We start from the raw sequence: 22915 nt of genomic DNA on the forward strand, positions 1-22915 counted from the left end.
AAGATCTAAATCTTTTCATCTGATGTTTCTTTTTCTGGGGGAGATAAAGTGAAATAACTTTGTTGTGTGGTTCATAGATTGTGGCCATCTCAACAAACTGTATCTATTTTCTAGTTGGATACACATATTTAGAATGACATTTGTACACTAAATTACTTTAATTCGAATATTTCCCTACGGTGGTATGAGATTAAGACACAGTAGTGTGTAGAACTAAGGGAGTAACATTGTTGCTCTTGATTAAATGTACAAAATTTAGCTATTATCTGATGATGACTGTTTCTGGTGAGCAAAACCTGGATGCATTTGATTGACGCTTGATCCTAAACTTCCAGAAGGTTCCTTTAGCTGAAACCAGATTCTCCTGGCACAAGAACTCCCAGGAGAGCCACTTTTCAGCTGTCCTGTGCACATCATGCACGAAAACATCTGTTGTTGAGTTGCTACTTCCTTTTCTTGCTAACACAGCTGCAGTATATATACTCCCCATCCTACCTGGTGTCTCTAAGTCATCTCCACGGGGGCCATCAACAACTATCACATCCCATTTGGTATTGTGTACCTGCTGTGGCAAATCCCTCAGTTCCAGTTTGCAGTCTGATGAGCCTTGATGTTGATTATTCATATTTGGTGCACATGCGGGATTAGCTCGAGCATGTTGAAGCAGATTGTAAGCATTTCTTACTTCCATCTGATGGTACTTTAAGCTGTAGATTCTTGTGTTGTTTGGATTTACTTCAGCTTTTGGTATCATTATCTTTGCAGGTTCATCTTCCAGAATGACGGTAATACCTCTAGTGTTGATTGAAGATAACATGAGGTATTGAGGTGCAAACCCGAAAACAAGAATGTTGCATGGGGATCTACGAGTAACGGTATCTGATAAGAGCTTCAGTTCCTTTTCCATGAGAGCGGTTGGGCCCTCATTAGCCCTGAGCTGCTGACTGGAATCAGCTGGACTCAAGCGAAATGTGGTTGAAGATGAGGACTGGGACTTAGAAGAAGACTTGTATGAAATCCGGAGGAGTCGGAGAACAGAGAGGCTTGATAGAACGAAAATAAGAAGAGGTATGAGCTTACGTACAGTGAATTTAGGCATCTTAATCGTTGATAACCTCTGGTGTTTGGGATTATCAGGGGAGGAAGGAGGTGAGAACCTGAGTAGAGGATTGAGAATAGAAAGGGAAGATTGATGAAATTGCGGAGGCATTATTACTATTCTCACCTCTCTTTCAATATCATCCGGTTCTCAAAAGAGTCAAGCTTTTGGTTTTAAATGTCATCAAATTATGTGTTTATGTCATCTTCGAGTGAATAACAAGGAAAAGTCGTATTGCTTCTGTTCCAAGATGCTCTCTTTTTTCCTTTTCTTGTTGTCATGTCATTTGCTTGTTAGTTTGGATTTACCTAATATCATGATTATTATTTTTCAATTTGTCATGTCACTGGAGTAGCAAATAATAGAAACAAACGTGTATTAACTATTAAGTGATTGCGATGGACTGAACAAGTTTGGTAAGTTAATTTGTCCATGAAACTCTTCAAAGAGTGGTGATTACAAGGCAAAAGTCTTAATAAGAGTAAAACTAGGAGCGATGCTTTGTTTTTTAAAGCCTCACATTTATCCTCAGTAAGATTTAGGTAAACAGTTCTGGGATCTCTCCATTTAGAGAGAAAAAAAACACAGCTTCTCTTGATTGCCAAGACGAACAATATATGGTTTGAAACTTTGAATTGTTGTGTCAACTTAAATAGGCCCTTGAGGTTTTTACTTTGTAAGTTTCATCACCACAACTAAGGGTATAGCCTCATCCACCTTCACCAAAACTTTCAAATTTCTAACGGAACAGTGAAATAAACAGTGACATACATTAAACAGAAAGAAAATTACTAGAGATTGATCCCAAATGTGTGGTTAAACTAGGTTCACAAAATGTTTCCTCTTTTTGAGTATCTGAACAAGAAAAAAGAAAAAAACTGTGAAGTGTCTTCATGAAAACAACAAAGCTGTAACTACCCTTCTCCATCTTTTATCTTCCCTTTGTTATCTGCAAACATGTCAAACAAAACTTTAGAAGAGGAGTTCCAAAATTACAAGGACATAATAAAAAAAACTTTTACTATGAAAGTCTCCAATTCATCTCTATCATCCACACTCTCTTCTATTATGCATATTCCCTTAACATGCCAATGCAATGTTCATGATCCAATCACAAGTCTATCAGCAGTTCAGAACAAAACTCCTTACAACAATTTTCTTTTCACCACCAAATTTCAAAGACTATCATAGGAACAAATTGTTCCCAAACTTATCTGTCAGTGCATGCTACACACAAAAGCCAATTCAAGTTCAATGAGTAATCCAGGATATGTAAAATGCAATAACTTATTTTGTATCTACAGATTGAAATCTCCGAAAAATATTCACTGTTTAAGAGATGTAGAGATAGATCAAAAACAATCTTAAGTTATACTATACTACATGAAGTAGCTTAACCAATTGAAAAAGTATGAAAATGATCAATGCATGGCTGGAAAAAGAAGAGATTGGTGAAGAGAAATCACCTAAGTAGCACCGACGATGATGTTGTTGATTGGAATAAAGATGAGCTTCACAAAGAATCCCACGAATCCCATTACTACGAACCCGATTGCTGTACGGACTGCAACTTTCGTGAATTCTACAAACAACAGAAACAACAGAATCAAACACGGATCTCTCCTCATTCACAGATCTTCCCATACTCAAACAATTCATATAGATCCAGCTGATCAGACGATTAAAAGACACAGATCTAAAGACAAGAATTTCGAGCTAAAATAGGAAAATCCGTTGACCGATCTCGTTGAATTCGTGGGATAAGAGGAAGGATGTAATACCTTTGCGATCTGGCTTATGACAACGCTTAACGAGGCGAATGCTGTCCTTGGCAAAGTCTCTAAGAGGATCCACGACGGAATCAATGGCGTCCATGTCCCTTCTTTTTTTTTTTTTTTTTTGTGTGTTTCGTTTTTATTATTTGTTCTGAATGAAAAACAAATTGTGAGTCTTCGGAAAAATTACGGCAAAGAAGATATATAGAAAAAGAGAGAGAGAGGGAACGTCACATGGATATTGAAGAACCAATCACAGACCGATCCTCCACGGAGTTGTGCCATGTCAGCAAAGTCAAAACTATAGTGGGCTCGCGTTGCTTTTTTTGACCAAAGCCCATTTTAAACGGCTATGGCACTAGGCACTAGCTGAGTAACATTCCCTTCTTGATCTTGGATAACATCAGGTTTTGGTGAGTTTTAAAATGATTTTAAAATTTTAGTGATTTCAAATGAATGAATATATAGAAATTGATATGATTTTTAAAAGCTTTTTGAGATTTTCAATCAAAACCATAGATCTATAACATGTACACACCTTTGTGTTTTGAGTCAAAATATTCCTATATACACCTAACCATTTAAAAGACAAGTCAAGATCAAGTACACCAGAATAACCTTGAGAGACGTGTACATCTATAACCAAGAATACCAGATATCATTGGACTTTTAACATTCATGGATTGTATACATAGAATTTGTCCTTTTAACACAAAATCATTAATTCTAAAAGATGTGGTTGAATACACTCCTCTCCCTTGACATTGGTACAATATAACATTTGGAAATTGTAACACACATCACCTAGCTCCTCAATTGAAAAAGTTGTATAGCTTTCTTTGGTTCTCAAAGGACAAACACAAACTCATATTAATGTCTCAAGTAGTAGTAAGTTGGAAAGTGATGAACAAAATATACATTACTTGCAATTTATTCCATAGATTCAAAGGTAGGAGCATACCAACCAAGCTGATCGATGAGCTTCTTCAACCTCTCTTCTTGTCCCTTGGAGTCTCCAAAAGCAGTGGTGAAAGGATACACAAAGGTAACCTTAGTGGCCATACACCTGTAAGCAACCACATCTTGCTTCACCAAAAACTCCATCACATCTCTGCTAAATCCTCCTCCTTCTACCTCTGCCTCCACATACCTCCCTGCAAATGCAATTGTGTGTGATCTTTCCTCAAATCCTTGGTGGGAATCATTTAAAAATCCAATTGTGGTGAGAAATAATTTACCATAGGGAGTATCTTCAAGAACCACAAACTTGGGGTTCTTCTGGGTGCTCATTATTGCTTCTTTCAGTTTCTGCGTTGAACAAATAATCAGAAACGATGCTAAATTGATGAAGATAGGAGGAAATATACCTCAATGGGATCCTGTGTATCGGTTTCTGGGATCGTCAATGGAAAAGAGAAGGAAGATGAGGTTGGATTCGTCGATACACATCCTGGGTTCGTGGAAGGGCAAGGCCTAATTTTGCTACAAAAAAAAGAGAGTAATAAAGATTAGCTTTGTTTAGAGAGCAGAAATCAGAGTGAGAAGAGGAACAAACCCATTGAGAAGACCGGTCTGGACGAACTTGGATTGGGTGAAAGGAGTGGTGAGTGGCTGAGAAGAGGAGAGAGAAGGAATGGCTAAGGCAGGGGAAAAGGAAGTTAGAGAGATAGCAAGAGCAAAAGAGATTAGTTTTGGTAAAAGAGAGATTGGAGGAGAAGTAGAAGAGAGTTCTTGTTCTTGTTTTGGGCTTTGCAATGAGCACAACAACTTGGTGCTTCTCGGCCGTGGCGGGAGGATGAGTTGCAAACTGGCGACCAAACTCATGTTTGTAGTTTATGGTTACTCTCTTCTCCTCCAAATATTATTAATATATAAGTGTCTCAAAACGCTTTACTGAAATGAAAATTAATTAAAATTGTTTTTTTTTTTTATTGTATGTTTGAACTTTTAAATTTTAGTTGACTACAAATTCCATAATGTCCCGATATAAAATGTGAGATGTGTTCTTGTTTGACCACAATAAAAACACTATGAGATTGGTAGAAAATTATCAAGAAATAGAGTTTCACCCAATACCAATAGCGTTTCACCTAGTTTTCATCATCCTATTACAAAAATTCGATGGTAAATTACAAGCGGCAAAGTTCAATGTAACTAATGATACACCGATACACGTAACATGTTCATTGAATGTTTCATTAAACCAACAAAAAACTATTGACTCATGCCACTAGAAAAATTACCACCGAATTAAATTAAAGAGAGCGAGAGGCAAATGAAACGATAGAAAATAAGACGTTCAATGGTCTTGAGAGAATTAAATATGTTTCTTTATATTCACCAGTGTTTGAACATTTGCAGAATTGTGCAGAGAAAGGACTAAAGGAGAATGAACAACATTTTATTGGACAAGGAAACTCTATTTTCACGATTTCGCAGGTATGTCTTTTTATAATATTACTTATTTCATAATATTTTGATATAGATGATTACTCAAACAAAAGAGGTGAAAACTCTTGTAAATTTTCAGTATTTAACCTGCAAAACAGATACTACTTTTTTACTTGATTTATCAAACCAAAGTTAAGACTTACAAAAGCACCGGTGACAATCCGACATTGTTGCCATGCAAAGACTCAAACCAATTTGACCGTCGACGCTTTTTTAGTATTTCAAAAATATTTTTATCAATTCATGAATTATGATTATTGCCAAACATCGATTCAGTGGAGACTAGGTTTATGAATTATGACCGTAGAACATATGAAAACTGTGTAAAACTATTGTATAATTTATGTATTAAATTTTGTATTAATCAACTGATATGCGGTCGGACCGGATCCAACCGGCGATCGAAACATACCATTTATATTTTTTCTTTTTCTATTTTACTAGAAATAAAATAAATAGAAACCTCCGTTGCTTTTTTGGCAAACACTGTGAGAGAGTTGACCAAAATCGACCCAGTGGGAGGACTAGGTTTATCGAAAGCTCCAGTTTTCATAGATAAATCCAGTAAAATTATACACGCAAATTCTAGTTTCTTAGAGCAAAGCTTTGTTGAATTGATAGCTTGAATTTGGGAATGGACGGAGAAGAGCTTACCGAGCAGGAGACTGCCTTGTACGACCGCCAGATTAGGGTTTGGGGCGCTAATGCTCAGAGAAGGTTACTTTCTCATCCCCTTGTTCTTTTCAACACTCAATCTTGTTTTCACTTTTCTAAATTTAAGTGCTTTTAAGCTGCATCATCTCAATTATGATTTGAGTCGGCTTTGAGTACTAAACTCTTACTATTTGGCCATTTTAGGAGAATGCTTAATGGTCCCTTCTTAAATGCGGATTTAGATCATTAAAATTGTATTTTTTTTTGCTTCTCCTCCATTCGATTACTTTCTCTTGGCTTCAGTTTTGGTTTTTATTTGTTTGTCTTTGTCTTAAGAGAATTTTAGTTAATACCTATTATTGGTTTAGCGTTTGGATTCTGCTTCTAGACTAGTGCATTCCTAATTATGAGCTCCCTTAGGTTGTTCTGAGATGAGAGTTTTGTTTTTTAACTATTAAGATTGATGTATTCATTCATATTTTGCTTTTTGCTGAAGCTTATTTTATTGATACACTACACTACCATGTAATTACTCTGTAAGCTTGGCACGATTTGATATAGTGTGAGGTTGGTGTTTTGCCTTGCAGATTGACCAAAGCTCATATCTTGGTATCTGGAATTAAGGGGACTGTTGCTGAGGTAGCTGTAACTCTATAATTCATGCTGAGATGTCATGCTTTTCAATTAGTTTAATCTAATGGTATCTTACTGCATTTCCTGGCTTTGTTTCCATTTGGTGGGTTAGTTTTGCAAGAACATTGTGCTGGCAGGAGTTGGTTCAGTGACTTTAATGGATGATCGTTTAGCAAACATGGAGGCCTTGAACGCTAACTTTTTGATTCCGCCTGATGAAAATGTTTACAGTGGCAAAACTGTGGCTGAGATTTGTAGTGATTCACTCAAGGATTTCAACCCTATGGTCCGTGTTTCCGTAGAGAAAGGTTTCCCTCTAATACCTCTCCGTTAATGTTTTAAAAACATACCGACTATTATCTGATCAATTTTTCAAATCTTTCAGGTGATTTGTCAATGCTTGGCACTGATTTTTTTGAGCAGTTTGATGTCGTAGTTATAGGCTATGGTTCTCGTGCTACCAAAGTATTTATACCACCTTTTACATATTTACCACTTGCTTTCATCTTTAGTTGCTCCATACATCTCTTCATGACGTTGTCTGTTTATTTTTTGCAGAAATATGTCAATGAAAAATGTCGGAAGTTAAAGAAACGTGTCGCATTCTATACAGTCGATTGTAGAGACTCATGTGGTGAAATCTTTGTGGACCTCCAAGATTACAAGTACACAAAGGTACTTGCATGATTTGTTGTTGCATTTCTTCTGTTGATTATGTGCTGTTTTGACATTTCATCTGGCTTATTTTTAAATTTCTATAATTCCATTGAACATTTAAACTTCATTAACAACTTCTAATTTGCACAATGTCCTTTGTATTGTTTTCCTGATAATTTTCTTTCCACAGAAAAAGCTTGAAGAGATGGTGGAATGCGAACTAAATTTTCCAAGTTTTCAGGTACAATTTAACACTAGTTCTCGCTACTAATAATCCTTACATCTGCATAGGATTTTGTGATAAATTAGATTTGTTTATTGCCACAGGAAGCTATATCGGTACCATGGAAACCGATTCCTCGGAGAACAGCAAAGCTCTACTTTGCTATGAGAGGTAGTTACTAGTTACTACAGCTGATTTCTTTATTACTTTCCACAAATGAAAATTGAGATCCCAAGGCAGATACATACAACAAAAATTCTTCACTAATCTTTGGCATTCTCATGAAATTTTCAGTAATAGAAGTGTTTGAAGAGAGTGAAGGGCGTAAACATGGAGAATGTTCGCTACTCGATCTTGCCAGAGTCTTGGAAATCAAAAAGCAACTCTGTGAGGCAAACGTAAGTGTGTTTAGTTGTTTTATCATTATTTAGAAATGTCACTGCCAGGTTCACTGAATAACTGAATATTGTCTCTCAGTCTGTGAGCGAGAGCCATATACCAGATATTCTCTTGGAGAGACTTATCACTGGTACTACTGAATTCCCGCCAGTTTGTGCCATTGTGGGAGGAATATTAGCACAGGTTCTCTCTCTCTCACTTTCACTCTCTTATCGCATTCGAATCTTCTCACTAGAAACTTGTAATTTGACAAGAAAGATTTTTTGATGTGGCAGGAGGTGATCAAAGCAGTATCAGGCAAAGGAGACCCGTTGAAAAACTTCTTCTACTATGATGGTGAAGATGGGAAAGGTGTGATGGAAGACATTTCCGACTCTTTTACCTCTTAAACAACCAGTGGGCCTTGATTTAGTTTAAACTCTATAATCTCTGAGATTCCATGTATATCTCAATCGTTTGTTTTTTGCCTTCACATTATGAACAAATTTAATGCAGAATTTAGTGGAGGATCAGTTGTGATTTTCCTTCGGTAAAATCATTTTCAGTTATTGACATTTGAATTGTTCAATTTCAAATTTCAAATATTATAATTCAATTCAAAGACTAGCTAAGTTTTTAAAAGTAATTAGTGAGAGATCTCACAGTGATATAAACCACATTCATTTTAATTCATAGCAAAGTAAATGGTAAGAAATGAAAATGGAAGAAAGAGAGGAGAGTAGTTCACACGAACATCTGAAGGAGAAGTTGAGAGAGCTTGAGGAGGAATGGACAGCCATGAAAACAGGTAAAAACTCATCTGCGGTTTCATGGATTACCGTGGAAGATGCTCTTGAGTATGTCGAAAACTCTCCCAGAAACCTAATGCTCTCTCTCCAACACAAACCAAAGGCAGAGATGATACAAGAAATATCGCCATTAAGGAGAAAACTCTTTCACGACTCTGATGATGATGATCAAACTAAGAAGACGACATTGCTTTCTCATTCATCTTGTTGGTCTTCGAATGTGACGAGTTCGAGTGATACCACGAAAGCAAAGAAGAAGACAACGATTAGAAGATTTGTTTCTGTTACAATGGTGCTGCTTTTGTCATGGGTTTTAGTTGTGTTGATGAACCACTTTGATCATCTCTCCATGAATACACAAATCATTACTTTGGTTCCTACTTGATATTTTTATTTATTTTGGTTTGAGAATGTTCATCAATCTCAATAAATAAAAAAAGTTTAGTTTTGTATTATTACCTCTCGCCTTCTCTTTTAATTCATTGAACCTCTTCAACTTTGGCTGTAACTATGTTGGTTAAAACAGTATAAGTAATGTATGTATTTATGGTTTTAGGAAAATCTTACAAAATAATACTCTATCATTGGATGAAGAAGCAAAAACTACACCCCTCTACATCTTTTCTATTCATAAACTTTTTTGGGGAAAGAACTACATTGGTGGTGATTAGGTGCATCGGTGACACTAATGTTGAAAATATGTTTTGTGTAAAATTAGTATGGTTAAAGCTAATCATTTAGTTGAGCAAAAAAAGATGCTAATCATTTAAATAGAAAATGGACTCAAACAAAAGAAGGCCACACATTCAATTGTTACATCTTTATTGGGTTTTCATTTTTGGAAGCTATTTTTATGAATTTGCAGTGTTTTGTTGCCCAAAAGAAAAAAAGCATAATTCCAAGTATATCTTTCATTTTGAATCCATCAGTCATATGTTTTACTTGAATCAACTATTTGTTGGGTTTTACGAAGTTACTTGTTAAGAAGATTCAAAATATATATAATTAGACTATCAAAGGAACAAAAGAATGTAATTGGGTCATAACTTTTTCCGAAGCTTACGTGACTTGGGAGAAAATCAAACCCATTAGTTTCACCCTTAATCAAACTAATCACAAATTTTGAACTTTGCAAAGAAGGTAAAATAATAATCAGCAAAAAGATTAATAAAATGACAAAAGTATCTCTTTAAAAGATTAATAAAGAAATAAAGAAATGACATAAGCTCTCACCGACCGACGTCTTGTCTTTTTTATTCTTAAGGTCGGTGCCATGTCGACGCCTTCAAGCTTAGAATCTCGCCACGTGTGGGATAAACTAACCGAACCCAATCGAACCAGACAGACCAAAGACAGACCAGACCGGACTAGTTGTATGTCGGCATCAGCGTTCTAGTACGACGTTAATTAAAAAAATAAAAATAAAATATTATTTATGATATTCCACCAATAAGAGCCAATGAAAAGTGTGTGAACCAACCAACTTCTGTAGCAAACCGTACCATTTCTCTCTTAGATACCTTTACCTTCCTTCTATAAATTAGGTTCTTCCTTTCACATTTCTTTGTCTTCTTCTTCTACATAAAATTGATTCGCCTCGAAATTTACACAGACTTGTCGCTCTCTCTTTCTCTCTTATTTCACAGAGCCCCTAAACATTTCCAAAAATCTTGCAAAGGAAGAAAAACAATGGACAAATTTTGGACTTTCCTCACTGCTCTTCATTCAGGCGCTGGGTAATTATTCTTAATCTTAATTTTCCTTCCATTATGTTTCCAAAATTAGTTACTTTTTGATTTCCTCTGTTTCGATTTCTAATCCAAACCGTAATCGATTTGTTGGTAATGTATATGCAGGCCTATCGTGATGTTACTTTATCCATTGTAAGTTTCTCTCTTGTTAAACCCTTTAACAAAAGAAAAAGTTTCTTTCTGGTTCGATCTCTCTACTTTTTGTTGAAGATTAAAAACAAAAATCTGTGAATATTTACTAATTATGTTTTTGATTACAGGTACGCATCGGTGATAGCAATGGAGAGCACAACAAAAGTGGACGATGAACAGTGGCTTGCGTATTGGATAATATATTCGTTCCTCTCACTCACGGAACTGATTCTGCAATCGCTTATTGAGTGGATTCCGATTTGGTATACGGTGAAACTTGTGTTCGTGGCTTGGCTAGTTCTTCCTCAGTTTCAAGGCGCAGCTTTTATCTACAACCGTGTTGTTAGAGAACAGTTCAAGAAACACGGCGTCCTCCGCTCCACCCACTCCAAGCCCACCAAGCCCAACATCCTCCACTCCATTTTCCCCCACCGGGTAAATTTTTTATCTTTTTGGTTTTGAGATTCATAAAGCAAAAAAAAAAAGTAAAAGTAACCATTAGTTTTAGTATTCTTTGGTGGGTCAAAGAACGAATCTTTGTTTATAAAGATTAATAATGCATTGAATATAGTCCTAGGAAACGTAAGAGTGTGCCTAATTCTCTAACGTAGCGACCATGAGCGTATAACAAGTGTTTTGTATACTTTTGTTAATTCTTTAATTCGTTTTTAAATTAATTGTGAATTTTAAAATGTGATATAGGAGGGACACGAGGCTCACAGTCACTGAATCAGAAGGGTGGAGCAGACAGAAGAAGCCTGACTAGTATTATTGTAATGGTCTTGGTGGTGGTCCCATCATGTCCCTGTCTAATCTACTTTTTACTTTATTTTTATTTATCACAAAAAATGGGTTTAGGAATGTTGATGATGATGACTGATGAGGTGTGTAATCGTTTTTAAATTAGAAAATGGCTTCTTCTGCTTGTATGATTGTATCGCTAATCTTCCACGCGTATTTCTTTAATGTCAACGCTAATAATTTCCAATTGTGTCCCTTCTTGAACTTATCATACATATTTTGATGACGCAAATATCTCACCGAATCAAACCCATAACAGTATATCCCTTTTTTTGGGGCCTAAAACCAAAATTGAAGTGAGGCTTACAGAGTTAGAACGCAATTTAAACCAGTGACTAATGTTTTGATTGGTTCTCCCTCTGCCACCTGCAAACGCTGCGTTTGCGGGTGGTAGCGGTTGTTAGCGTTTGACACTAATCATAGAAACCGCTAGATACCGTTTTGGACCGCTTGAAATCGCCAGATTTCAAAAGCTTCTTCCCGTAAGCGTTTGCGGTTGCGGGCGGTAGCGGTTAGGTTAATTTTTTTTTTTAATTAATTAAAATAATTATATCTTCCATCCAAACCCTATATATTTTATTCTTATCAGAAAACCCTAATCAATATATTGAAACCCTATTTTCTCAATTATGGCATCTACCCAAACTAACGAAAATCAAAATCAAAATCAAAAATCAAACGTAAGTATGATCTATCCTTTCATCCATTCATTAGCTAGTGTAATTCTCTGAGTATTTCATGGCATCGTCATTTTTTTTATTTTGTATTTTTTTGAGTTTTTTTATTGAATATATGTTTTGATTTGTTTTCTCGATTAGAAAATTATTTGGTCAGACGAGATGACCCGTTTCTTGTTAGAACTTTATCATATGTATAGAGGCAATCCGGAAAATCCACGAGTTCAACGTTATTTACAGTTTATTACACTACTTGATGCAATTTTTGGTGATGTACCAAATGCATAAAGTACTAAGCTTTTTCTTACAAAATTTATTTATTTTTGAATTTAATGTTTTATTTATGGTTTTAATTATTAAGCATGTTTAATTTTCTAATATTATCAATTTATCATAATAATATATTGTATTTTTTCTTTTAAAATTAATATATTATATTTATTTTGGTTATTTTTTATTTAATTACTATCGCACTCGCTGATTTACCAGTCATAAAACTTCCGTAAACGCACCCATTATCAAACGCTCAACCAGTCGTTCAAAACGCTTGATAATGCTTGAAACCGCAACCGCCTGTTTCCGCAAACTCCCGCAACCGCAACCGCAATTGATTAATGATTTATGTTACACGGTTTTGAAGCAAGCATGAATTATATCACATGTATAATATTCTTACACATACTCTTAGATTGAAGTAAAGAACTAGTACCAATCAATTCCTCTAAGAGAAACCTAAGTTAGCTATACAATGGAACACACAAGGCCAACTTCAATTATGCATTTTAAGTTTTTAACCAAACCACACACGCAAAAAAACTTAAAGATCAGACTAACACAATTCACTGTTATTAGCTACACAACTTGAGAAGAAGAAACAGAGTGAACAAACAATGGACTAACGAATGAAGTATACAATTAAAACAAGAGATCTAACTCGAACAGAAGTTTCTTTACCATTTGTCAGCTTTTCCACAGCTAATGTTTATCCCAAAAGACAAGAAACTGAAAAACTTCAACAGACAATGAAAGAGAAGATTCGTTAGGGTTTTATTTTGTCTATGGGCCGTCTATTGTGTGATCCATAAGAATTAGTTGTGTAAAATCAATTATAATTGAGCTTACAATTTAAACGGTCCATCTTCTCAACTAACATAATAATTTAAAAAAAAAACTAGAAAAGCCTCTCAAGTCTTAAGTCAACTTTGTTCCTCCTTCTCTGAAGAGATATATAATACTCTTTTTTTCTTTCCCAATATTTTTCGATTTCTTCATCATTCATTCGCGCAAACATTCCAAAAGTTTTCTCTTTTCAACTAGTCAATAGTCAATACTTTAAATTCATCATCACTTTTGCTTTTCAACTCTTTCATCTTCTTGTCCAAATTTTCTATTAATGGACAACAGTATTCACGTGAAGCGAGAGATTCAACTTCCATCTACTTCTCCGGCTGGCTTTCCGGGGAGAGAATCTGTAACTGTAGTCGATCTCTGTAGTAGTGATGACGACTCCGACATTGGAGAAGTCGCCGGTGGATTAGAGAAAGTAGGAAACAACTTCGTCGGTCTGAAGAGAGGACGAGATACTTTTGGAGGTTCTTCCGAAGTGGATAGGAATAATGTGAAGAAGGTAACAACACTTGCTGAGTTAGGAGTTGGGTTACCGGAAGGATTCGGCCAATCGAATCCACCGGAAAGTTTGACGCATCCTATTCCTGCGAATCCGTGTAATGTCTTCAGGCCTGTACCGCCGCCGCCGCCGCCACCGTATGCCGGCACGTCTGGGAAGATTGGCGGTTGTAAGCAGTTTTGGAAAGCTGGAGATTATGAAGGAGCAGCTGGCGATAACTGGGATCTTTCTTCAGGTAAACCAAATTTTAATTTTATTCATTAGACAGTAATGTGGAATGTTGGTCGGAACAAAACTTTTGAGTGTTACAATTTGTGTCTCAGGTGGTTTTGATCATGTAAGAGTCCATCCAAAGTTTTTGCATTCTAATGCAACTAGTCACAAATGGGCTCTTGGAGGTATTATTCTTATTGGTCAACCTTTATATGAGCGAGTTTGCCTCTATTTTTTTGAGCTTATCTGAGTTCTCTTATGCAGCTTTTGCAGAGCTTTTGGACAATGCCTTGGATGAGGTAGGTTTTTGTTTCTTTACTTGTCTTAGACAGATTGTATGATGTGTAGTAATGGTTTCTCTCGTTGATATCAGGTTGCCAGTGGAGCTACTTATGTTAAAGTAGACATGCTAGAAAACAACAAAGGGGGAAACAGGATGTTATTAATTGAAGGTATACACTTTACCTAGCAATTCTTAAAGAACCTCTTCCCTAATTTATTCATGTGGTTATTGGTTGCCTAAAATGCAACACTTTTGTCCACTCATGTACTACGAGAATCCTTATGTTTTGAACTGCAGATAACGGGGGTGGGATGGACCCTGAAAAAATGCGACAATGCATGTCTCTAGGATACTCTGCAAAAAGCAAACTTGCAAACACCATTGGACAATGTAATTATTCTTTGTTTATCCGACTTATATCGAAAGTTTGCAGGAAGATGCTTAATTTATTTACTGCTTATAGATGGCAATGGGTTTAAGACTAGTACAATGAGACTTGGAGCTGATGTTATTGTTTTCTCGCGTTGCCCTGGGAAAGATGGAAAGAGGTTAGTTGTTTATTATCAATGTGTTACACCTTTCGGCTATCATGTCTTTTATCATTTTTGTTGGATTGTATTTCATTCCCGAAGAATATGAACAATAGTTGAAGTTATAATTTTTGGTTAATAGATAATTTACTTGATGTTGGTTTTAGCTCTACGCAGAGCATCGGACTCCTATCATATACATTTCTAAGGAGCACAGGAAAGGAGGACATTGTTGTTCCCATGGTAATCGTTCTTTGTTTCATTTATGGCATTGTTAGAGAACAACTTCATGCTCTATTATGAGTTGTATTCTGATATGAAATTCCATTCAATTGCTTGGTTCAACAACATGATTCTTCTAATCTTTGGTTAACATGGGATTCAGTGGCACGTATCAGCTGGTTACGTGTACACTATTTATTGCAATCTTTGTTCAGTGTTAGAGGAAGTGTGAAGCACTAATATGTCTTATGTCCACAACGTATACTTTCTAATTTAAAAGAATTTTGTATTCATTATATCCTTATATTCTCTTGTTATGTGATTTAAAATGACAGCTTGACTATGAAAGAAGGGACCCTGAATGGAGTAAAATAATCCGGTCTTCCACGAGAGATTGGGATAAAAATGTGGAAACAATAATTCAATGGTCGCCATTCTCTAGTGAAGAAGATCTTCTTCATCAGGTATATTTTCCCTTTGTTCAAAGCAGTTGCTTAATCACTTATTCATACTAAGAAATTTTGCATGAGAGCGTCTAAGCTATTTGATCTTCTTTTATTCTGTCACTCCTTTGATATGGGTTCCATCTATTACCACCCCTTTACTGTCTCTGTGAACAAACGTTATCACTAAATTTTTGCTTCATTTGTTGTAGTTTGATCTGATGAAGGATCGTGGCACACGGATAATCATATATAACCTGTGGGAAGATGATCAAGGGATGTTAGAACTCGATTTTGATGCTGATCCTTATGTATGTGTTTTTATTCCTCAATGTTTGTGGCTTATTGTGTGAGATAATGCCTATGAACTTTTATGGATAAAATATTGTTTATCTGCAGGATATCCAACTAAGAGGTGTCAATCGGGAAGAAAGAAACATCAAAATGGCTTCTCAGTTTCCTAATTCTAGGCACTTCCTGACATACAAACACTCACTAAGGGTATAAACTCTTATTTTCCATTATCTTTTGTTTGTTGTTGTAGATAATAAATACCCAGGAAGATGTTATTACCAAATTAGCTATAGACAGTCTTATGCTAGTTAGGACTGTAAATTTGTAATGTACTTGAAGGTTTCGTACTTTGATGTGATAGTGGGGAATAATAAAAAAGCTTGAATAGGAATATTATTGTGAATTGTGTTCGAATAGACTGCTTGTCCTTGTATTCTACAAGTTCGTTTCTCACATCCTTTCGACATGTTCCCAGAGTTATGTATCAATCCTCTACCTAAGAATTCCACCTGGGTTTCGTATCATTCTACGGGGAATAGATGTCGAGCACCACAGCGTAGTGAATGACATGATGCAGACTGAGCAGATCACATATCGACCACAGTCTGAATCATATGGAGTTGTGACAAATGTAAGTTTTAATAACTTTTCTTTATACAAGCCTTCTTATAGTTCTTTTTTTATTTACAGACCATGATCTTCTAGCTATAATATAAAGCTGGTATTGTGCACAACTTTCTTTTATCAGATGTCTGCCATTGTAATTATTGGATTTGTGAAGGACGCAAAACATCATGTTGATGTTCAAGGCTTTAATGTCTACCACAAAAATCGGCTCATCAAGGTTTGCTTCTACTTGAATCATGTTTTGCTTGCCTAAACTCTCCATACTAGGCCTTTGATTTTCAAGATAAACAGCGGATTTCATATTCTTGTGTATTTCTTATTAACTTGTGTTATCAGCCATTTTGGAGGATATGGAATGCAACAGGCAGTGATGGTCGTGGGGTCATAGGTATTGTTTTTACATGGAAATTCTATTACTTTGTTCACTTACTTTATGTGAAGATCACAGTGCTAGTTTCCTCTGCTAATAGGTGTTCTGGAAGCTAATTTTGTTGAGCCTGCTCATGATAAGCAAGGGTTTGAGCGTACAACAGTTCTCGCTAGACTTGAGTCACGGCTAGTTCAAATGCAGAAGACTTACTGGTCTGACTGTTTTCTCATGTTGTTTTAAAATCCAATATCCTTAAGCCTGGAATGGATGTTTCAGGGATAATAACATTCCATTCCTTGTTGATCAGGAGTACGAACTGTCACAAAATTGGCTATGCGCCCAGGCGACGTGAAAAGTCTGCATATGGTTATGATAACAGAGGTATAGTGCCTTTATTTGTTTTTGTAACGTCCATACAACATTTCCAGGAGATTTTACTTGTAGGGAACAATGTTTTTCTGGATGTTAGACTCATCACCAGAAAATGATCGTGAGGGACCATCAAGCATCAAAACTCCTACTCCAGCTTCTGACAAGTTCTACTCAAGCTCATATCCAAATCATAATGGGGACAACGGTGTATCTGGGAAAGATGGTGCACGGGTAAATACTCCCACCAAAATCTCAAACCAAAACGATCTCTTCATTGTAATAGATCTCTCATTTTTTCTTTGGTACTCTCAGTTGCAAGAGGAGCTGCGGCGTGAAAAGGAGCGTAGGAAGGCACTTGAAGTTGAGGTAAGGTCTTACTTTCTGACATTTTAAATCTCTACAGCTTCTTTGCAAGCCTGATGGATTCCTGGTTAATTTAGGTTCAATTATCAAGACAAAAAATAGAAGAAATGAAGAAAGAGCAAGAGAATCTGATTGAGATATTCTCAGAGGAAAGAGACCGACGTGATGGGGAGGAAGAAGTTTTGAGAAATAAGCTAGAGGTTCCTCATTCATTAAACTAACCTTTCTCCTTTGACTCGTCTGATTATCATTTGAAGGCTTACCTTAAATAAAACTAAAACATTTCATTGCAGGAAGCGTCGAACACGATCGATGATCTGTTGAATAAGATAAAAAAGATGGAGGGATCTAAAGTCCCGAGCTGGAGACATTAAACATAGAGCTTGCATATATTTGGAGGTTAGATTACAAGACGAGATTCCATGTGTAACCTAATTGATTAATAAGGCATCTCTATTTATTTGTGACTCGACCTGATCTGATCCGGGTGGGATACAACATGTTGTAGATTAGTGTTATTGATAGGAAATTTGTAACATCTCTAAATGTTTTTGACCTATGATTGTTTTTTTTCCTTACAAACTTATACCATTCCCATAGCCTTAGCATCTGCCATTGCAGTAACATTAACGATTTCCATGTGAAAAACAACCAATTTTAGCAATAATTTGGGTTGACTTTGTCGAGATCTTGGCTCAATTATATATATTCATACCATTACTATATAAGAACTGATGTCTTGTTTATTTGATGTCAGACGCCTGAGAGGTTTCAAAGTTTTTAAAAAAAAAAATTTTTAAAGAGAAGCGTGTGTGGCTTTAAATAAGGTCAACTAGGAAATGGGAATCATTCAACAAGAAGAAAAATGACAAAATGAAATATGAATGAAGAGGAGGAGGGGGTCGAGAAAGGTTGAGAGAAGCAGACCAAAGCTCTGCAAAACTCTGTTTTATTAATGACACATTGTGCTCTGTCTGTCAAAAGCAATGCCTTCTTTCTAGTGCATTTATTGCCCATTCCCAAACAAAATATACAAATAAGTGTAAGGATGCATGATATAGTTTAAAAAACTATTTGAAATGCTCACATTCTTTTTGAACTTCTCTTTTAAATTTGCAAAAAAAAATTATATTTTTTTGTTCCAAAAACTGCAAGCAAATGTTGATACGAACGAGCCAACTTGTCATTTTATGACCTTGTTTTATCTCTGCCAGTCAAATAACTCTTTCCGTTTTCGCTTTTTTGGCTTACTTCTTACTCTGTTGGTTTGCCTTTTGTTTGGCCTTACTTTCGTTTATAGGAATCGAATTTCAATGTTTTATCTTTCCTGTCGAAATTAAATTGGTCTTTCTAATAAATCTCATTTTTTTCTTTTTCAAAGATTTGTTTATTTAGTGAACAAATTCTTAAGAGAGTTTTTTTCCCCAAGCAATTGAAAATGAATCATGTAATGTTGATTTTTTTGGTGCAAGTTTATATAGTTTGCTAGAAATTTGGCCTTCATACGATATTTGAACATTTTGATATAAGATTTCTATCAGAAGACAGAAGCTACACGATTGATTCAGCCAGAGAAAACAAAAGTTGAACCGAACGATTAAACCCACACACAAAAAAAAACAAATAGAATAAGAATGAAGGAGAAGGAATATAAAAATGGGTACAAGAAAAAACATCATCGTCGCAATCATAAATGCAATTGAAGGCGCGTGGAAAAGAGACTCGTGTGCTTCTGATACTCCCACGTGAGGATGTGACAATTTAATATTACGAATTCAATAATTACCCAATCTTTCTTAATCTGTTAATTTATCTAAGCCAATCATTCATTCCTTTCACACCCGCCACGGTGTCAATCCAAATTTTTTAGAATCACCAAATTACACCTTTACCCTTATATTGTTTTTAATTTGTTTCCGAATTTTACCAACTGTTTCAATAAAACGTACCAACCCATTTCTGGTTGGATACAAGCGGGATTCATTCCTATATAACATTTTTAACGGTATCATTCAATCATACCGGTCCAATTTATTTCTATCATGCTATCTATATAACATTTTCTTACAAAATGTCTTTCTCTATACCTTTTCACATTCGAAACTTCAAAAGTTAATGTGTCAATTTAATTACGCATAACTCGAAAAATGCATTTTAAAACAATTAAAATTAAATTTATCTTAATTTGACGTTATAAAAAAATATTGAATATATTTCCGAGAAATAATAATAAGAGAAAGGACTATAAATACGTCTCTAGTGTGTAATGTGTAACACAGACGAGAGTCCTCAAATCCATTTTCTCTCTCTATCTCTCTTTATCCCTTCGTCTTCTTCCTCGGCGACACCACTTGCAGGCGCTAACTCGACGAAGAAGGAAAAGGTGAGAGAAACTCTCTGAAAACTGTACGGATTTAAACGTATATATGTGTGTATGTATACGAATCTGATGGTTTAGTTTTCTGGATTTTTCTCCATTCTCTGTTGATTCTACTTTTTTTGTTTGTTTGTTTGCTTTGTTTCTCTGTGTTTCACGCTGCACTACGCTCCAGCTTTCTCTTTGTTTTTCAGAACCAGATTGCTTTTTTCCATGAAACTCGATCGAGATTTCTTACTTTTTCCTATTTTTAGTCGCTTTATGATACGATTCATCTGTCGCCTGATTCGCTTCATCTCCTTGGTTTGATTTTAGATTTTCAATTTCTTCTGTTTTTGGTTACGTTTGTGTTCGCTGTGATGAAGTTTTCCCTGAAACTTGTTAAAAGCGATAATGCATTTCGCCGTCGTTTTCTTCGATTTTAGGTTTAAGCTTCTCTCTCTCTCTTTCACTGTACATTGCGCAACAGATTTTTGATTTTGGTCAAAGTTTTTCAAAATTTCTGCAGTAGATTCCTTATATTTCAAATCAGAGAAGCGAGTGATGTTAGGAGCCGCTTAAATCTGGATTTTCCTCTGTTTTATACTGTTCATTGATATGATGGATGCAAGACAAGTCGTGTGATAAGATACTCATAAAGTTTTTTTCGTTCTCTTTCCTCTGGTTTTTACAGATTTTCCGGTGTTAGTCACATCGACGCAGAAGGAACAGAGAAGAAGACGAGAGTCAGCTTCATTATCAACTTTAGTTCTTCGACGTCTACGCACATGAACCGACGGCGACTTTTGGTATCGGCGACACTGCTCTCGTATTTGCTCTACGGCATGGCTCTCGTCTCCGTTGAAGCCTCCGGTGGTACGAAATTCCTTAAATTAAACGTAGATTCACTTGTTTCTTAAACACTCTGTTATGCTTAGGTTAAACTTAGATTCCTTAACCAAATGTTATCTTCTGAGTGTTAATGGTGGAAAATCTCGTGGTTATAGGTGAAAAGCTTAGAGATAATCTGGATTTGACTAAAACGACGACGTCGTCACCGAGCATATCACATCGGAAAATGCTGCTTCTCTCTCCTGGTACTGGTAAGGGGATTTTGATTTTTTTAGACTCCAGTTTTACATTTTACCAAATCGGTGATTGATTCTCTATTGTGTTGATTTTGTTAAATTTGTCTTGGTTCCTCCATTTTCGTTAAGAACCTCGTGAAATGGTGAATTGTTGTTTTGTTTGTTTGTTTGCATCAGAACTTCTCTCTCTGTGGTCTCTCTGTGAATGCACAACTTCCTGATGCGTTTCGTCCTTTTTGTTTTCACAGCGTCGTCAGTCTTTTGCACGTCTGTGTTTTCTTGCCCCTGCTTTTGTTTCTTTGTTCGTTATACTTTTGTGGACCCACTTAAGAGCCTCATGACTTATCTTAAGAGTAAAAACAAATAACATCATCTTAAGATTGTGTGTTTTCAAACGTCGAATTTTACCTTCTGTTGAATCTCTTTCTTCTTATTATGTGTATGAATTAGTAATATATAAATAATTAAAATTAGGAAGATTTAGTTTTGATGACTTGTTGACTATTTACTGGAGAATGCATACATCTGTATAGCAATGCTTAAACAGCTCCCTACTTCATCCAGCTGTCAAATTAATACTAGTATTCTCTTTTTTTCATTTTATACTCCAATATTTTTTTGGTTATTCCATTAAATTTTTACTAGAAAATGTAGTTAGAGAGAACGAGTCTTTAGCATATCCTCTTAGCAATGTAGCTACTAATATACTGAAATTCCTCTGTTTTGATTGTGTGTGTGATTGTTTATATAAAGGAAAAACAGAAAGGAGTGTAGAGCCGGAGAGAATTGGAGAAAAGTGCAAGAGTACGGACATAGTGGTGAACCAAGCAGTAACGGAACCAATGCCTAACGGAATACCAGGCTACATGGTAGAGATAACGAACCAGTGTATGTCTGGATGCATAATTTCGAGGATCCACATCAACTGCGGTTGGTTCAGCTCAGCTAAGTTGATAAACCCAAGAGTCTTCAAGCGTATTCACTACGACGACTGTCTCGTCAACAACGGCAAGCCTTTGCCTTTTGGCTCCACTCTCTCTTTTCACTACGCCAACACTTTCCCTTACCATCTCTCTGTCGCCTTCGTGACATGTGCTTAGGTCGTGGCTTTTTCTTTTAGTTTTTTTTGTTTAGGATGAGATAGTAGAAAGAAACAGAGGGAAATTAAGAGGGTCTTACTAGATACGGAAATATGAGATTAGTCGTATTCATACCATACCATCCACTTTTGTTTTTTGGTTCTCTTGGGATGTGAAACAGTGATAGATAAATGAATATATATCCAAACTCTTTTTTCCCTCTCTGTTAAGCTTTTCTCAATACCTATTGTTGTAGCTGGAAATGGTCAAAACCCCCAGTCTCAGACCGTAGAACTGGCATATTGGGTCATGGAGCCCTTAAGACCACTAAGAGAAATAACCTCGGAAGCAATCTTTGAATTTGAACATGGCTAAGACTTTATCTATAGGAAAAAAAAGAAGAAGATGAAATCCTGTTGATTGAAGAACGAGAATTTCATTCGGACCAGTTGCTTTAAGAATTTCTTACGCTTGGTATCCACATTTCGTTTAGTACGATCCGATTGGTTTACTCATTTTTTAGATTAACCAATTATGGTTTGTTGTATGAGTTTGTACTTCCGTTTTCTCGTGTATCCCTTGGCTTGAATAATATACTGGATGATATCATACAAATTTCAAAATAAAAACAAAAAGAAATTTAATATATTGTTGCGCTTTACATATTAGTATAAATTATTATTTTCGACACTTGTTCAATTTTATAGAATTGAACAGTGGATTGAAGAAATGATGTGGAATGATTTGATTTGTGTTAAAATGACAAATCTTATGTTATTTAAACATGACAATGGATGAATGGATTAATAATTTGAAATAGACAATCAAATCTACTGTTATTGAAAACATTTTAAGTAGTGGATTTGAATTGATTGAGTGACTTTAGGTGAGATTTCTGGGAGTTTTTAAGTTAAAAATATAAATATCCAAATCTCATGGTTTTAAGTGAGATTTGAGAGAATATAAATATCAAAACTCATCAAACTTAAATCACTCTAAATTCATTAC

The 22915-nt window shown here is 35.7% G+C and overlaps 8 protein-coding genes across 11 annotated transcripts; 5 read left to right on the forward strand and 3 right to left on the reverse strand.

Annotated features, from left to right (window-relative positions):
• Positions 1–35: 35 nt before the first annotated feature.
• Positions 36–1515, reverse strand: AT4G24910 (glucuronoxylan 4-O-methyltransferase-like protein (DUF579)). Its single transcript, NM_118623.2, has one exon. It carries the CDS (start codon positions 1208–1210, stop codon positions 263–265), a length of 948 nt encoding a protein of 315 aa, NP_194221.1. The 5' UTR covers positions 1211–1515; the 3' UTR covers positions 36–262.
• Positions 1473–3277, reverse strand: AT4G24920 (secE/sec61-gamma protein transport protein). 2 transcript variants are annotated; one of them, NM_001341719.1, is made up of 4 exons: positions 3109–3277; positions 2881–3025; positions 2566–2681; positions 1626–2048 (listed from the first exon to the last, which is right to left on the reverse strand). In NM_001341719.1, exons 1-3 carry the CDS (start codon positions 3213–3215, stop codon positions 2640–2642), a joined length of 294 nt encoding a protein of 97 aa, NP_001329073.1. In that variant the 5' UTR covers positions 3216–3277; the 3' UTR covers positions 1626–2048; positions 2566–2639. The 2 variants fall into 2 exon arrangements, with proteins under 2 accessions (NP_194222.1, NP_001329073.1); NM_118624.4 differs by lacking the exon at positions 3109–3277 and having other exon boundaries at positions 1473–2048; positions 2881–3045.
• Positions 3278–3486: 209 nt separating this feature from the next.
• AT4G24930 (thylakoid lumenal 17.9 kDa protein, chloroplast) lies at positions 3487–4806 on the reverse strand. The gene is made up of 4 exons (NM_118625.3): positions 4430–4806; positions 4242–4356; positions 4113–4182; positions 3487–4028 (listed from the first exon to the last, which is right to left on the reverse strand). The coding sequence occupies exons 1-4, from the start codon at positions 4696–4698 to the stop codon at positions 3805–3807; spliced, it is 678 nt and encodes a 225-aa protein (NP_194223.1). The 5' UTR covers positions 4699–4806; the 3' UTR covers positions 3487–3804.
• Positions 4807–5804: 998 nt separating this feature from the next.
• On the forward strand, positions 5805–8518 carry SAE1A (SUMO-activating enzyme 1A). The gene is made up of 10 exons (NM_118626.3): positions 5805–6042; positions 6567–6618; positions 6725–6920; positions 6998–7077; positions 7171–7287; positions 7460–7510; positions 7597–7663; positions 7787–7890; positions 7970–8074; positions 8167–8518. The coding sequence occupies exons 1-10, from the start codon at positions 5960–5962 to the stop codon at positions 8278–8280; spliced, it is 969 nt and encodes a 322-aa protein (NP_567712.1). The 5' UTR covers positions 5805–5959; the 3' UTR covers positions 8281–8518.
• Positions 8519–8590: 72 nt separating this feature from the next.
• On the forward strand, positions 8591–9064 carry AT4G24950 (uncharacterized protein; the record flags this gene model as incomplete). Its single annotated transcript, NM_118627.1, has 1 exon — positions 8591–9064. One exon carries the CDS (start codon positions 8591–8593, stop codon positions 9062–9064), a length of 474 nt encoding a protein of 157 aa, NP_194225.1.
• Positions 9065–10164: 1100 nt separating this feature from the next.
• HVA22D (HVA22 homologue D) lies at positions 10165–11612 on the forward strand. 3 transcript variants are annotated; one of them, NM_001203901.1, is made up of 5 exons: positions 10245–10415; positions 10536–10562; positions 10691–10997; positions 11150–11169; positions 11265–11552. In NM_001203901.1, the coding sequence occupies exons 2-5, from the start codon at positions 10546–10548 to the stop codon at positions 11326–11328; spliced, it is 408 nt and encodes a 135-aa protein (NP_001190830.1). In that variant the 5' UTR covers positions 10245–10415; positions 10536–10545; the 3' UTR covers positions 11329–11552. The 3 variants fall into 3 exon arrangements, with proteins under 3 accessions (NP_567713.1, NP_001190830.1, NP_001119048.1); NM_118628.4 differs by lacking the exon at positions 11150–11169 and having other exon boundaries at positions 10165–10415; positions 11265–11612; NM_001125576.1 differs by lacking the exon at positions 11150–11169 and having other exon boundaries at positions 10246–10415; positions 10536–10997.
• Positions 11613–13223: 1611 nt separating this feature from the next.
• On the forward strand, positions 13224–18258 carry AT4G24970 (Histidine kinase-, DNA gyrase B-, and HSP90-like ATPase family protein). Its single transcript, NM_118629.3, has 19 exons — positions 13224–13902; positions 13991–14065; positions 14145–14179; positions 14254–14332; positions 14461–14553; positions 14627–14711; positions 14861–14936; positions 15251–15379; positions 15571–15669; positions 15758–15859; positions 16128–16283; positions 16401–16496; positions 16616–16667; positions 16750–16861; positions 16957–17030; positions 17119–17252; positions 17334–17387; positions 17462–17584; positions 17678–18258. The coding sequence occupies exons 1-19, from the start codon at positions 13434–13436 to the stop codon at positions 17756–17758; spliced, it is 2124 nt and encodes a 707-aa protein (NP_194227.2). The 5' UTR covers positions 13224–13433; the 3' UTR covers positions 17759–18258.
• A 1403-nt stretch (positions 18259–19661) lies between these two features.
• Positions 19662–22539, forward strand: TPD1 (tapetum determinant 1). Its single transcript, NM_202883.3, has 4 exons — positions 19662–19767; positions 20435–20616; positions 20748–20843; positions 21582–22539. Exons 2-4 carry the CDS (start codon positions 20529–20531, stop codon positions 21926–21928), a joined length of 531 nt encoding a protein of 176 aa, NP_974612.1. The 5' UTR covers positions 19662–19767; positions 20435–20528; the 3' UTR covers positions 21929–22539.
• The last annotated feature ends 376 nt before the right edge of the window (positions 22540–22915 follow it).

This window comes from Arabidopsis thaliana, chromosome 4 (assembly GCF_000001735.4).
Source record: "Arabidopsis thaliana chromosome 4, partial sequence".
Lineage (NCBI taxonomy): Eukaryota > Viridiplantae > Streptophyta > Magnoliopsida > Brassicales > Brassicaceae > Arabidopsis > Arabidopsis thaliana.